The 12,472-nt window shown below is 40.0% G+C and overlaps 1 protein-coding gene across 1 annotated transcript in view; it reads right to left on the bottom strand.

The window, feature by feature from the left end:
* LOC129624243 (ATP-binding cassette sub-family C member 4-like) overlaps positions 1 to 12,472 on the bottom strand; it is a 180,888-nt gene that overhangs the window by 36,828 nt on the left and 131,588 nt on the right. The window contains 1 exon segment of the mRNA XM_055541904.1: positions 2,670 to 2,825. Coding sequence (XP_055397879.1) covers positions 2,670 to 2,825 — 156 coding nt within the window.

Genomic DNA, 12,472 nt, shown 5'->3' with positions numbered 1-12,472 from the left:
ATCTCCTTTCATCGTGAAGAACTAAAACTCTGTACCCATTAAACAACAACTCCCCTCTCCTGGCCACTCCTGGCACCCACCATTCTATATCCTGTATCTATGAATTTGCTACTCTAGGTAATTCCTATTAGTAGAATCATACAGTATTTGTCCTTTGTGACTGGCTTATTTCACTTAGCTTAATTTTCTCAAGGTTCATCTGTGCTGTAGCATGTGTCAGAATTTTCTCTTTTTTTAAGGCTGAGGCAGAAACGGAAGAGGAACTAAAAAGCCTCTTGATGAAAGTGAAAGAGGAGAGTAAAAAAGTTGCCTTAAAGCTCAACATTCAAAAAATGAAGATTATGGCATCTGGTCCCATCACTTCATGGCAAACAGATGGGGAAACAGTGGAAACAGTGGATGACTTTATTTTTGGGGCTCCAAATTCACTGCGGATGGTGACTGCAGCCATTAAATTAAAAGATGCTTAAACCTTGGAAGAAAAGTTATGACCAATCTAGATAGCATATTGAAAAGCAGAGACATTACTTTGCCAACAAAGGTCCGTCTAGTCAAGGCTATGGTTTTTCCAGTGGTCATGTATGGATGTGAGAGTTGGACTGTGAAGAAAGCTGAGCGCCAAAGAATTGATGCTTTTGAACTGTGGTGTTGGAGAAGACTCTTGAGAGTGCCTTGGACTGCAAGGAGATCCAACCAGTTCATTCTAGAGGAGATCAGCTCTGGGATTTCTTTGGAAGTATTGATTCTGAAGCTGAAACTCCAGTACTTTGGCCACTTCATGCACAGGGTTAACTCATTGGAAAAGACTCTGATGATGGGAGGGATTGGGGGCAGGAGGAAAAGGGGACGACAGAGGATGAGATGGCTGGATGGCATCACTGACTCGATGGACGTGGGTCTGAGTGAACTCTAGGAGCTGGTGATGGACAGGGAAGCCTGACGTGCTGCAGTTCATGGGGTTGCAAAGAGTCGGACATGACTGAGTGACTGAACTGAATATTCTACTGTATGTATACACACTGCATTTTGTTTGTTGAGTCATCTGTCAATGGACCTTTGAGTGCCTCCACCTTTTGGCTGTTGAGAATAATGCTGCTATAACATGCATGTTCCAGTATCTCTTCAAGACCTTTCTTCCAATTCTTTTGGGTTTATACTCTACAGTAGAGTTGCTAGGTCATATGATAAATTCATCATTAACTCTTCAGAGCAACCAGCAACTTGATTTCCATAGTAACTGCACTATTTTACATTCCTATCATCAATGAACAAGGATTCTAATTTCTCTACATCCTTGCCAATATTATCATTTTATTTTTTTCTCTCTCCCTTTTCTTTGATAGCAGACATCTTAAGGGGTGTGAGGTGGCATTTCACTAGAGTCTGAAAATAATGTCTTGATTTTAAAATTACTTAGATTAATTCCAGTTATTTTTGAGGTCATGGGCAGGTAGCAATAGCTGTACCCAAGTCCACATTCACCTTCCTTTTGGTGCCATGTTGTACATGCTTCCTGATAAACAGGTATTTTAGGACACATTACACCCACATTCCAGGAAACACATTTGCCTGGCTTTTTCTGTCTCATCTCCTCTCTGTTTCTCATCTCAAGAGGGTGTTTTTCTGAGCTTTGTTTGATGGGCAGATGATTACTAAGTATATAAATAAAAACTCATTTTTTTTTTAAATCAGCAAGTCTGTCAAAGCAGAGGGCAGGATGACAGATGAGGACACAAGACCTAGGTTGCCCTTGGCTATATACTTGGAGGATAGTACATTCTCAGTAAATGTCACAGAATTATGTTGAGTGAATGAACCACAAGTAATGACAGGAGTGTCTACCCTGCATATAATCCAGTCTCCAAAACTCTCCCTGAAAGCTATACTTCTTTATGAAGAAGAAGAAAAGAGTATAGAATCAGAGACCAGGAAGAGATGGCCAACTCAACACTCCACCATCACAGCAGGCACATATGGGTCTATATGAAGCACTTCACACTCACTGACCTATTTTGTCCTCATAACAGATTGAGGGGGTGATACCGTTATCTGCCTTGTAAGACAGAGAAAATCAAGGTACATAGAGACAGAATTGAGTCCCCTACTCTTCCTCACTATTCTGCATTGCCTCCCTGGTGAAAATTATTCATTAATGGCTAAATTGTCAAAGTCTCTCCAAAGCATCTATATATCCTATAATTCTCAAAGCCCCACTATTTCACAGAAAGTTCTCCAAGGACAAAGTCACTTTTTAAAAGATGTCCTCCATTTCCCACAGAAAATTTCACCTGTAAGACACTTATTAATAAAATTCATGTTTCCCTATAGGAACCTCTCCAGTGTTAAGCAAACACTTATCCTTCTGTTCTCAGAATTATGTGATTAGCAGTGGTTAACATCATGAAAATTGAGGAAGTCTGAGTCCAGAAATCTATCTCAGAAAGTTATTAAATTACATGTACACAAAACTAACAAATGAACAACAACAACAAAAAAATCCTGTATGTGATGAAAGTGTCTGTTGAAAATACCTGCTGCTAGATATATGCTCTATTGGGAAAAAAAGGATAAAATCATTCACTTAACTTGAAAAGACTAATCAAATTAAAAGCACTTAAACCTTAGACACCTTATAAAAAGAACATGTGAGAGCTTTCTGCTATGCATACCTGAAGTGCAACTGACATTTTCTTCCTTAAATCGTGCAGTCCAATACGGGTTGTCAAGATTCCATCAATGGAAATGTCACCTTCAGGTTCTGACAATCTGAAAAGGGCAGCAATGAGGGAACTTTTTCCAACTCCTGTTCTTCCCACGATGCCATACTGTAAAGAGACCCAGGGGGATGAACAATTAACAGGATGCCCAAAACCCAGGAGAACCCTGATTGTTGAAGATGAATGTTAAAAGTTCTATTATATGTAAATAATAGTCTATAAGTTTCTCAAGCAAGGCCCTACTGACATTTTGGACCAATAATTCATTATTGAGGGTCGGGGCCCTGTCCTGTATATTGTAGGATAATTAACAGTAGCTATGAACCCACTAGATACCAGATGCAATCCCCAAAATTGTGGCAACCAAAAATGACAGAAATTCACAAATGTCCCTGATTGAGACTACCATCATCCCAAGAATACACAATAGAAACTATATGACTTTCATGCCTTCTAAAAATGTCAGGCAATTTTATTCATATTTCCTTGATTAAATGCTTAATATGCAGAAAATTCTATGTTTTTTATAATTATCACATAGTGTCAATTATGTGGTTTGTTAAAGGGGGAGACCCGTATGTGTATGTGGTGTGTATGTGTATGTGTATATGTTTGTAACTAACATTCGTAAATAAAGGAAGATGATAACTTTAAAAAAAATAACCTGACTGAAGTGAAAAACCAGCAGTCTCCTAAGTAGTCCATAAGAAGTCAGCTTTTAAATTAGATTTGTTCCTACTCCCTGTGTAATTTGACCTTGAGAATTACATGGGTAATTTTACAGAGATATCAATAAGTCAAGTCAGAAGTATTATACACAAACAAGTACTCACTTTTTCAGGGATATGTTCTTTATTTAAGAGGAATTATTCTTCAGTAGAAAAATGAAATCATTTCCTGATATTAAATATTGTAATTATATTTTATCTTGAAAGAAAACATCTTCAAATATAAAATATTGTAACTATATTTTATCTTGAAGAAAACATCTTCAAATATAAAATGCAGGTCTCAGTCTTGAAAGACAGAGGCCAGTAGACAAAATGTACATAATGAGATTAACAACAACACAAACAATATTTGCTATTTACGTGGGACCTTTCATTGGAGCATGTCAAAGGCATTTTATTAATACTTTAAATTGAACCTTGGAAAAACACATGTCAAGTATCAGTCCATTTATTAAAACCAAAGCACAGAAAATTAAATGCGCTAACAGTAAGATTAAAGAATGAATACAATGTAGGTAAAATGCTGGTGATTGGTGGTTTAGTTGCTAAGTTGAATCTGACTCTTGCAACCCACGAATTGTAGTCTGCCAGGCTCCTTTTTTCATGAGATTCTCCAGGCAAGAATACTGGAGTGGGTTGCCATTTCCTTTTCCTAGATAAAATGACGGTGGGGAATAAACCACATTCAAATATGCATGCAGAAACTGGCCTTTTTTTACCAATGAATTTTTAAGTGAAAGAAAGCATTAGATGATCAGACGTGTACAACTTTTTGTGACCCCATGGATTGTAGACTGCCAGGCTCCTCTGTCCATGGAATTCTCTAGGCAAGAATGCTAGAGTGGGTTGCCATTTTCTACTCCAGCGGGATCCTCCTGACCCAGGGATGGAACCTGGGTCTCCTGCCTTGCAGGCAGATTCTCTACCATCTGAGCCACGAGGGAAGCCCAGTTGCAAATTCTCTGAAGGAAGCTCTCCAAGAGATGATTTCATCTCTATTGAAAATCTGGAATTGATGAGAGTGTAAGATATGCTTGTATCATTTGCATCACCACTCAATGACTCAATGAACATGAGTTTGGGTAAACTCCGGGAGTGGTGATGGACAGGGAGACCTGGCGTACTGCGGTTCATAGGTCGCAAAGAGTCGGACACAACTGAGTGACTGAATTGAACTGAACTAAACTGAAAGTTTTAAAACTCATGGCTTTAAAAAAGAACTAAATCATTCTGAGCAATATAATCAGAATGTTTAGAATTTTCATGTTTTCTGATTTGAAAAACTCTGAAGTTTCATATCTTAGTCTGTCAAATTAATCATGGCATTTCAAAAAAGAATTTACCTTTATAGAGATTAAACATAAGAAAAGTGGGTTCAGCTAGTTTTATTATCTTATAAAGATAATACAATGACTATAAGAAAGTGGAGAAAACCACTAGACCATTCAGGTATGACCTAAATCAAATCCCTTATGACTATACAGTGGAAGTGAGATATAGATTTAAGGGACTAGATCTGACAGACAGAATGCCTGATGAACTATGGACAGAGGTTCGTGACATTGTACAAGAGAGAGGAATCAAGACCATCCCCAAGAAAAAGAAATGCAAAAAAGCAAAATGGCTCTCTGAGGAGGCCTTACAAATAGCTGTGGAAAGAAGGGAAGTGAAAAGCAAAGATATAGCCATTTGAACGCAGAGTTCCAAAGAATAGCAAGAGATAAGAAAGCCTTTCTCAGTGATCAATGCAAATAAATAGAGGAAAACAATAGAATGGGAAAGACTAGAGATCTCTTCAAGAAAATCAGAGATACCAAGGGAACATTTCATACAAAGATGGGCTCAGTAAAGGACAGCAATGGTGGGGGCCTAACAGAAGCAGAAGATATTAAGAAGAGGTGGCAAGAATATACAGAAGAACTCTACAAATAAGATCTTCACGACCCAGATAATCATGATGGCGTGATCACTCACCTAGAGCCAGACATCTTGGAATGTGAAGTCAAGTGGGCCTTAGGAAGCATCACTATGAACAAAGCTAGTAGAGGTGATGGAATTCCAGTTGGGCTAATTCAAATCCTGGAAGATGACACTGTGAACGTGCTGCACTCAATATGCCAGCAAATTTGGAAAACTCAGCAGTGGCCACAGGACTGGAAAAGGTCAGTTTTTATTCCAAACCAAAAGAAAGGCAATGCCAAAGAATGCTGAAACTACCGCACAATTGCACTCATCTCACACACTAGTAAAGTAATGCTCAAAATTCTCCAAGCCAAGTGTCAGCAATACATGAACTGTGAACTTCCTGATGTTCAAGCTGGTTTTAGAAAAGGCAGAGGAATCAGAGATCAAATTGCCAACATCCGCTGGATCATCGAAGAAGCAAGAGAGTTCCAGAAAAACATCTACTTGTGCTTTATTGATTATGCCAAATCCTTTGACTGGGTGGATCACAATAAACTGTGAAAAATTCTTCAAGAGATGGGAATACCAGACCACCTGACCTGCCTTTTGAGAAACCTGTATGCAGTTCAGGAAGCAACAGTTAGAACTAGACATGGAACAATAGACTGGTTCCAAATAGGAAAACGAGTAGGTCAAGGCTGTATATTGTCACCCTGTTTATTTAACTTATATGCAGAGTACATCATGAGAAACACTTGGCTGGAGGAAGCACAAGCTGGAATCAAGATTGTTGGGAGAAATATCAATAGCCTCAGATATGCAGATGACACCACCCTTATGGCAGAAAGTAAAGAACTAAAGAGCCACTTGATGAAAGCTAAAGAGGAGAGTGAAAAGTTGGCTTAAAGCTCAACATTCAGAAAACGAAGATCATGGCATCTGGTCCCATCACTTCATGGGAAATAGATGGGGAAACAGTGGCTGACTTTATTTTTGGGGGTCCAAAATCACTTCAGATGGTGATTGCAGCCATGAAATTAAAAGATGCTTACTCCTTGGAAGGAAAGTTATGACCAACTTAGACAGCATATTAAAAAGCAGAGACATGGGGTGGGGGGAGCGGTCCTAAAATGATGAAGGAATAGGACAGGAGACCACTTTCTCCCCTACAGATTCATCAAAAGAACATTTGAACGCTGAGTAAATTTTACAAAACAACTTCTGAATGTAGGCAGAGGACATTAGGCACCCAGAAAAGCAGCCCATTGTCTTCGAAAGGAGGTAGGAAAAAATATAAAAGAGAAAAAGAGAAACAAAAGAGGTAGGGATGGAGCTCTGTCACCGGAAAGGAGTCTTAAAAAAGAGAGAAGTTTTCAAACACCAGGAAACACTCTCACTGCCAAATCTGTGGCAAGCCTTGGAAGCACAGAGGGCAACATAACTGGGAGGAAAAACAAATAAATAATTAAAACCCACTGATTATGTGCCCAACGGTAACTCTCCCAGTGGAGAAGCAGCTCAGATGCCTGCATCCGCCACTAGCAAGCGGGGACTGGGCAGGAAGGTGTGGGCTGCATTGCTTAGAGTAAGGACTAGGCCTGAATGCCCCAAGGGCAATCTGAGGGAACTAACTTGGGATAGCAAACCAGGCTGTGGGATAGCTACCACATGAAAAGCCCTAACCTAAGACACCGCCAGGCCTGCTCACAGAACAAAGGACTGACTAGAGCTACGCAAAAAGCCCTAACCTAAGACACCATCAGGCCCGCTCACAGAACAAAGGACTGAGCAGAGCTAGTCAGCTGCAGGCCGGCCCATCCCCCTCCCGTGACAGGCAGGCGAGGGCAGCCAGAGCCAGAAGAGGGCAATCGTGGCCCCAGGGAGGCATTATCTACCAAATTGCGAGCAGGCTTCGTTGCAAACCAAGACTTCTTGGGATTTTGGATGGTCAACATCTGCCTAGAAAGTGCACTGATTGTACACCCAGAAAACCGAGCGGCAGGGAAAGGGGAGGCGATAAGTCTTAGCGACCATGCTCACCAAACACCTGGTCACCTGAGCTGCTTGGACCTGGGAAGGGCACAAAAAGCAGGCCCAGCCGAGTCTGTGCCTTTGAGGAGTACCCGAGTACTTGAACCTGAGCGGCTTAGACCTGGAAAGTGTGCACAACCCAGGGCCGGCCCCAGACAGTTCCCGGTAGAGCAACCTAGAGGCTAAGCAGTGTTGACAGGGAAAGCACACACGCCGTGACTGGGGGCAAACCCAGTGTGGCCGATACACTGCAAGCACACACCAGTGTGCTTTGTTTGCAGCGTCCCTCCCTCCCCACAGTACAACTGAACAAGTGAGCCTAAAAAGTGTCCACCACCGCCCCCTTGCATCAGGGTGGAAATTAGACACTGAAGAGACCAGCAAACAGAAGAAGCTAAAACAGAGGGAACCTCCTTGGAAGTTACAGGTGTAATAGATTAAAACCCTGTAGTTAGTATCAACTACATAGGAAGGGGCCTATAGATCTTGAGAAATATAAGCCGGATCAAGGAAATATCCGAAAATGAACTGATCCCCACACTATCCATAATAACACCAGAGAAAGTCCTAGATATATTTTTACTATCATTCTTTAATTTTTAATTTTTTTTTTAAATTTTAAGTCCTCTATTCAGTTCAGTTCACTTATGTCCAACCTAGATAGCATATTCAAAAGCAGAGACATTACTTTGCCAACAAAGGTCCGTCTAGTCAAGTCAAGTCCTCTATTACTCCTTTATTTTCATTTTTATAACATACTATTACTTTCAAAAAAAAAAAAGAGAGAGAGAGAGACCCTATTTTTTAAAGCAAACATATATATATATATATATATATATATATATATATATATATAATTTTTTGTGACTTTTTCTTTCTTTAATATTGAATTTTTGAAAATCCAAACTTTACTCTAGATTTTTAATCTTGGCCTTTTGGTATTTGTTATCAATTTTGTACCTTTAAGAACCCAATCTTCAGTACCCATTTTTACTTGGGAATGAGATTACTGGCTTGACTGCTCTCTCCCCCTTTGGGCTCTCATTTTTCTCCACCAGGTCACCTCTATCTCCTCCCTCCCCCTTCTCTTCTCTACCCAACTCTGTGAATCTCTTTGTGTGTTCCAGACGGTGGAGAACACTTAGGGATCTGATTACTGGCCAGTTCTGTCTCTCTCCTTTTGATTCCCCCCTTTATCCTCCTGGCCACCTCTGTCCCCTTCCTCCCTCTTCTCTTCTCTGTATAACTCCGTGAACATCTCTGAGCAGTCCAGACTGTGGAGTGCACATAAGGAAGTGATTTCTGGCTAGCTTGCTTTCACCTCTTTTGATTCCACCTCATTTCATCCTTGTCACCTCTATCTCCCTCCTCCCTCTTCTCATCTCCATGTAACTCTGTAAACCTCTCTGGGTGTCCCTCACTGTGGAGGAACTTTTCATCTTTAACCTAGATGTTTTATCAATGGTGCTGTATAGATGGAGAAGTCTTGGGGCTACTGTAAAAATAAGACTGAAAACCAGAAGCAGGAGGCTTAAGTCCAAATCCTGAGAACATCAGAGAACTCCTGACTCCAGGGAACATTAATTGACAGGAGCTCTTCAAACGCCTCCATATCTACACTGAAACCAAGCACTACCCAAGGGCCAACAAACTCCAGATAAAGACATCACGCAAATTCTCCAGCAAGACAGGAACACAGCCCTGAGTTTCAATATACAGGCTGCCCAAAGTCACTCCAAACCCACTGACATCTCATAATTCATTACTGGACACTTCATTGCACTCCAGAGAGAAGAAATCCAGCTGCACCCACCAGAACACTGACACAAGCTTCCCTAACCAGGAAACCTTGACAAGCCACCCATACAACCCCACCCACAGTGAGGAAATGCTGCAATAAAGAGAATTCCACAAACTGCCAGAATACAGAAAGGCCACCCCAAACACAGCAATATAAACAATATGAAGAGACAGAGGAATACCCAGTAGGTAAAGGAACATGCCCACCAAACCAAACAAAAGAAGAAGAGATAGGGAATCTACCTCATAAAGAATTCTGAAGAATGATAGTGAAAAATGATCCCAAATCTTGAAAACAAAATGGAATCACAGATAGATATCCTGGAGACAAGGATTGAAAAGATGCAAGATTTAACAAGGACCTAGAAGAAATAACAAAGAGTACATATATAATGAATAATGCAATAAATGATATAAAAAACTCTGGAGGGAACAAATAGTACAATAACAGAGGCATAAGATAGGATTAGTGAGGTAGAAGATAGAATGGTAGAAATAAATGAATCAGAGAGGAAAAAAGAAAAACGAATTAAAAGAAATAAGGACAATTTCAGAGACCTCCAGGACAATGTTAAATGCCCCAACATTCAAATCATAGGAGTCCCAGAAGAAAAAGACAAAAAGAAAGACCAGGAAGTTGAAAACTTCCCTAAAATGGGGAAGGAGATAATCACCCAAGTCCAAGAAACCCAGAGAGTCCCAAACAGGATAAACCCAAGGCAAAACACCCCAAGACACATATTAATCAAATTAACAAAAATCAAACACAAAAAACAAATATTAAAAGCAGCAAGGGAAAAACAACAAATAACACACAAAGGGATTCCCATAAGGATAACAGCTGATCTTTCAATAGAAACTCTTCAGGCCAGGAGGGAATGGCAGGACATACTTAAAGTGATGCAAGAAAATAACCTACAGCCCAGATTACTGTACCCAGCAAGGATCTCATTCAAATATGAAGGAGAAGTCAAAAGCTTTACAGACAAGCAAAAGCTGAGAGAATTCAGCACCACCAAACCAGCTCTCCAACAAATGCTAAAGGCTCTTCTCTAGACAGGAAACACAAAAAGGGAGTATAAACTCGAACCCAAAACAATAAAGTAAGTGGCAACAGGATCATACTTATCAATAATTACCTTAAACATAAATGGGTTGAGTGCCCTGACCAAAAGACAAAGACTGGCTGAATGGATACAAAAACAAGACCCTTATATATGTTGTTTACAAGAGACCCACCTCAAAACAGGGACACACACAGACTGAAAGTGAAGGCCTGGAAAAAGATATTCTACACAAATAGAGACCAAAAGAAAGCAGGAGTAGCAATACTCATATCAGATAAAATAGACTTTAAAACAAAAGCTGTGAAGAGAGACAAAAAAGGATACTACATAATGATCAAAGGATCAATCCAAGAAGAAGATATAACAATTATAAATATATATACACCCAACATAGGAGCACTGCAATATGTAAGACAAATGCTAACAAGTATGAAAGGGGAAATTAACAATAATACAATAATAGTGGGAGACTTTAATAACCCACTCACACCTATGAACTGATCAACTAAACAGAAAATTAGCAAGGAAACACAAACTTTAAATGATATAATAGACAGCCGCTGCTGCTGCTAAGTCGCTTCAGTCATGTCCGACTCTGTGCGACCCCATAGACGGCAGCCCACCAGGCTCCACCATGCCTGGGATTCTCCAGGCAAGAACACTGGAGTGCGTTGCCATTTCCTTCTCCAATGATGAAAGTGAAAAGTGAAAGTGAAGTCGCTCTGTCACGTCCGACTCTTAGCAACCCCATGGACTGCAGACCACCAGGCTCCTCCATCCATAGGATTTTCCAGGCAAAAGTACTAGAGTGGGTTGCCACTGCCTTCTCTGAAAATAGACTAGTTAGACCTAATTGATATCTATAGGACATTTCGCCCCAAAACAATGAATTTCACCTTTTTCTCAAGTGCACATGGAACCTTCTCCAGGATAGATCACATCCTGGGCCATAAATCTAGCCTTCGTAAATTCAAAAGAATTGAAATCATTCCAAGCATCTTTTCTGACCACAATGCAGTAAGATTAGATCTCAATTACAGGAGAAAAACTATTAAAAATTCCAACATATGGAGGCTGAACAACATGCTGCTGAATAACCAACAAATCACAGAAGAAATCAAAAATGAAATCAAAATATGCATAGAAATGAATGAAAATGAAAATGTAACAACTCAAAACTTGTGGGGCACTGTAAAAGCAGTGCTAAGGGGAAGATTCATAGCAATACAGGCATACCTCAAGAAACAAGAAAAAAGTCAAATAAATAACCTAACTCTACACCTAAAGCAACTAGAAAAGGAAGAAATGAAGAACCTCAGGGTTAATAGAAGGAAAGAAATCTTAAAAATTAAGGCAGAAATAAATGCAAAAGAAACAAAAGAGACCATAACAAAAATCAACAAAGCCAAAAGCTGGTTCTTTGAGAGGATAAATAAAATTGACAAACCATTAGCCAGACTCATCAAGAAACAAAGGGAGAAAAACTAAATCAATAAAATTAGAAATGAAAATGGAGAGATCACAACAGACAACACAGAAATACAAAGAATCATAAGAGACTGCTGCTGCTAAGTCTCTTCAGTCATGTCCAACTCTGTGCGACCCCATAGATAGTAGCCTACTAGGCTCCTCTGTCCCTGGGATTATCCAGGCAAGAATACTGGAGTGGGTTGCCATTTTCTTCTCCAATGCATGAGAGTGAAAAGTAGAAGTGAAATCGTTCAGTCGTGCCTGGCTCTTAGCGACCCCATGGACTGCAGCCCACCAGGCTCCTCCATCCATGGGATTCTCCAGGCAAGAGTACCGGAGTGGGTTGACATTGCCTTCTCCCATAAGAAATTACTATCAGCAATTATATGCCAATAAAATGGACAACTTGGAAGGAATGGACAAATTCTTAGAAAAGTATAACTTTCCAAAACTGAACCAGGAAGAAATAGAAAATCTTAACAGACCCATCACAAGCACGGAATAATCAGAAATATTCCAGCAAAAAAAAAAGCCCAGGTCCAGACGGCCTCACAGCTGAATTCTACCAAAAATTTAGGGAAACGCTAACACCTATCCTACTCAAATTCTTCCAGAAAATTGCAGAGGAAGGTAAACTTCCAAATTCATTCTATGAGGCCACAATCACCCTAATACCAAAACCTGACAAAGATGCCACACACACAAAAAATAAAACTACAGGCCAATATCACTGATGAACATAGATGCAAAA

The sequence above is a fragment of the Bubalus kerabau genome, chromosome 12, assembly GCF_029407905.1.
Source record: "Bubalus kerabau isolate K-KA32 ecotype Philippines breed swamp buffalo chromosome 12, PCC_UOA_SB_1v2, whole genome shotgun sequence".
Classification (NCBI taxonomy): Eukaryota; Metazoa; Chordata; class Mammalia; order Artiodactyla; family Bovidae; genus Bubalus; species Bubalus kerabau.
This window is presented reverse-complemented; position numbering and strand designations above follow the sequence as displayed.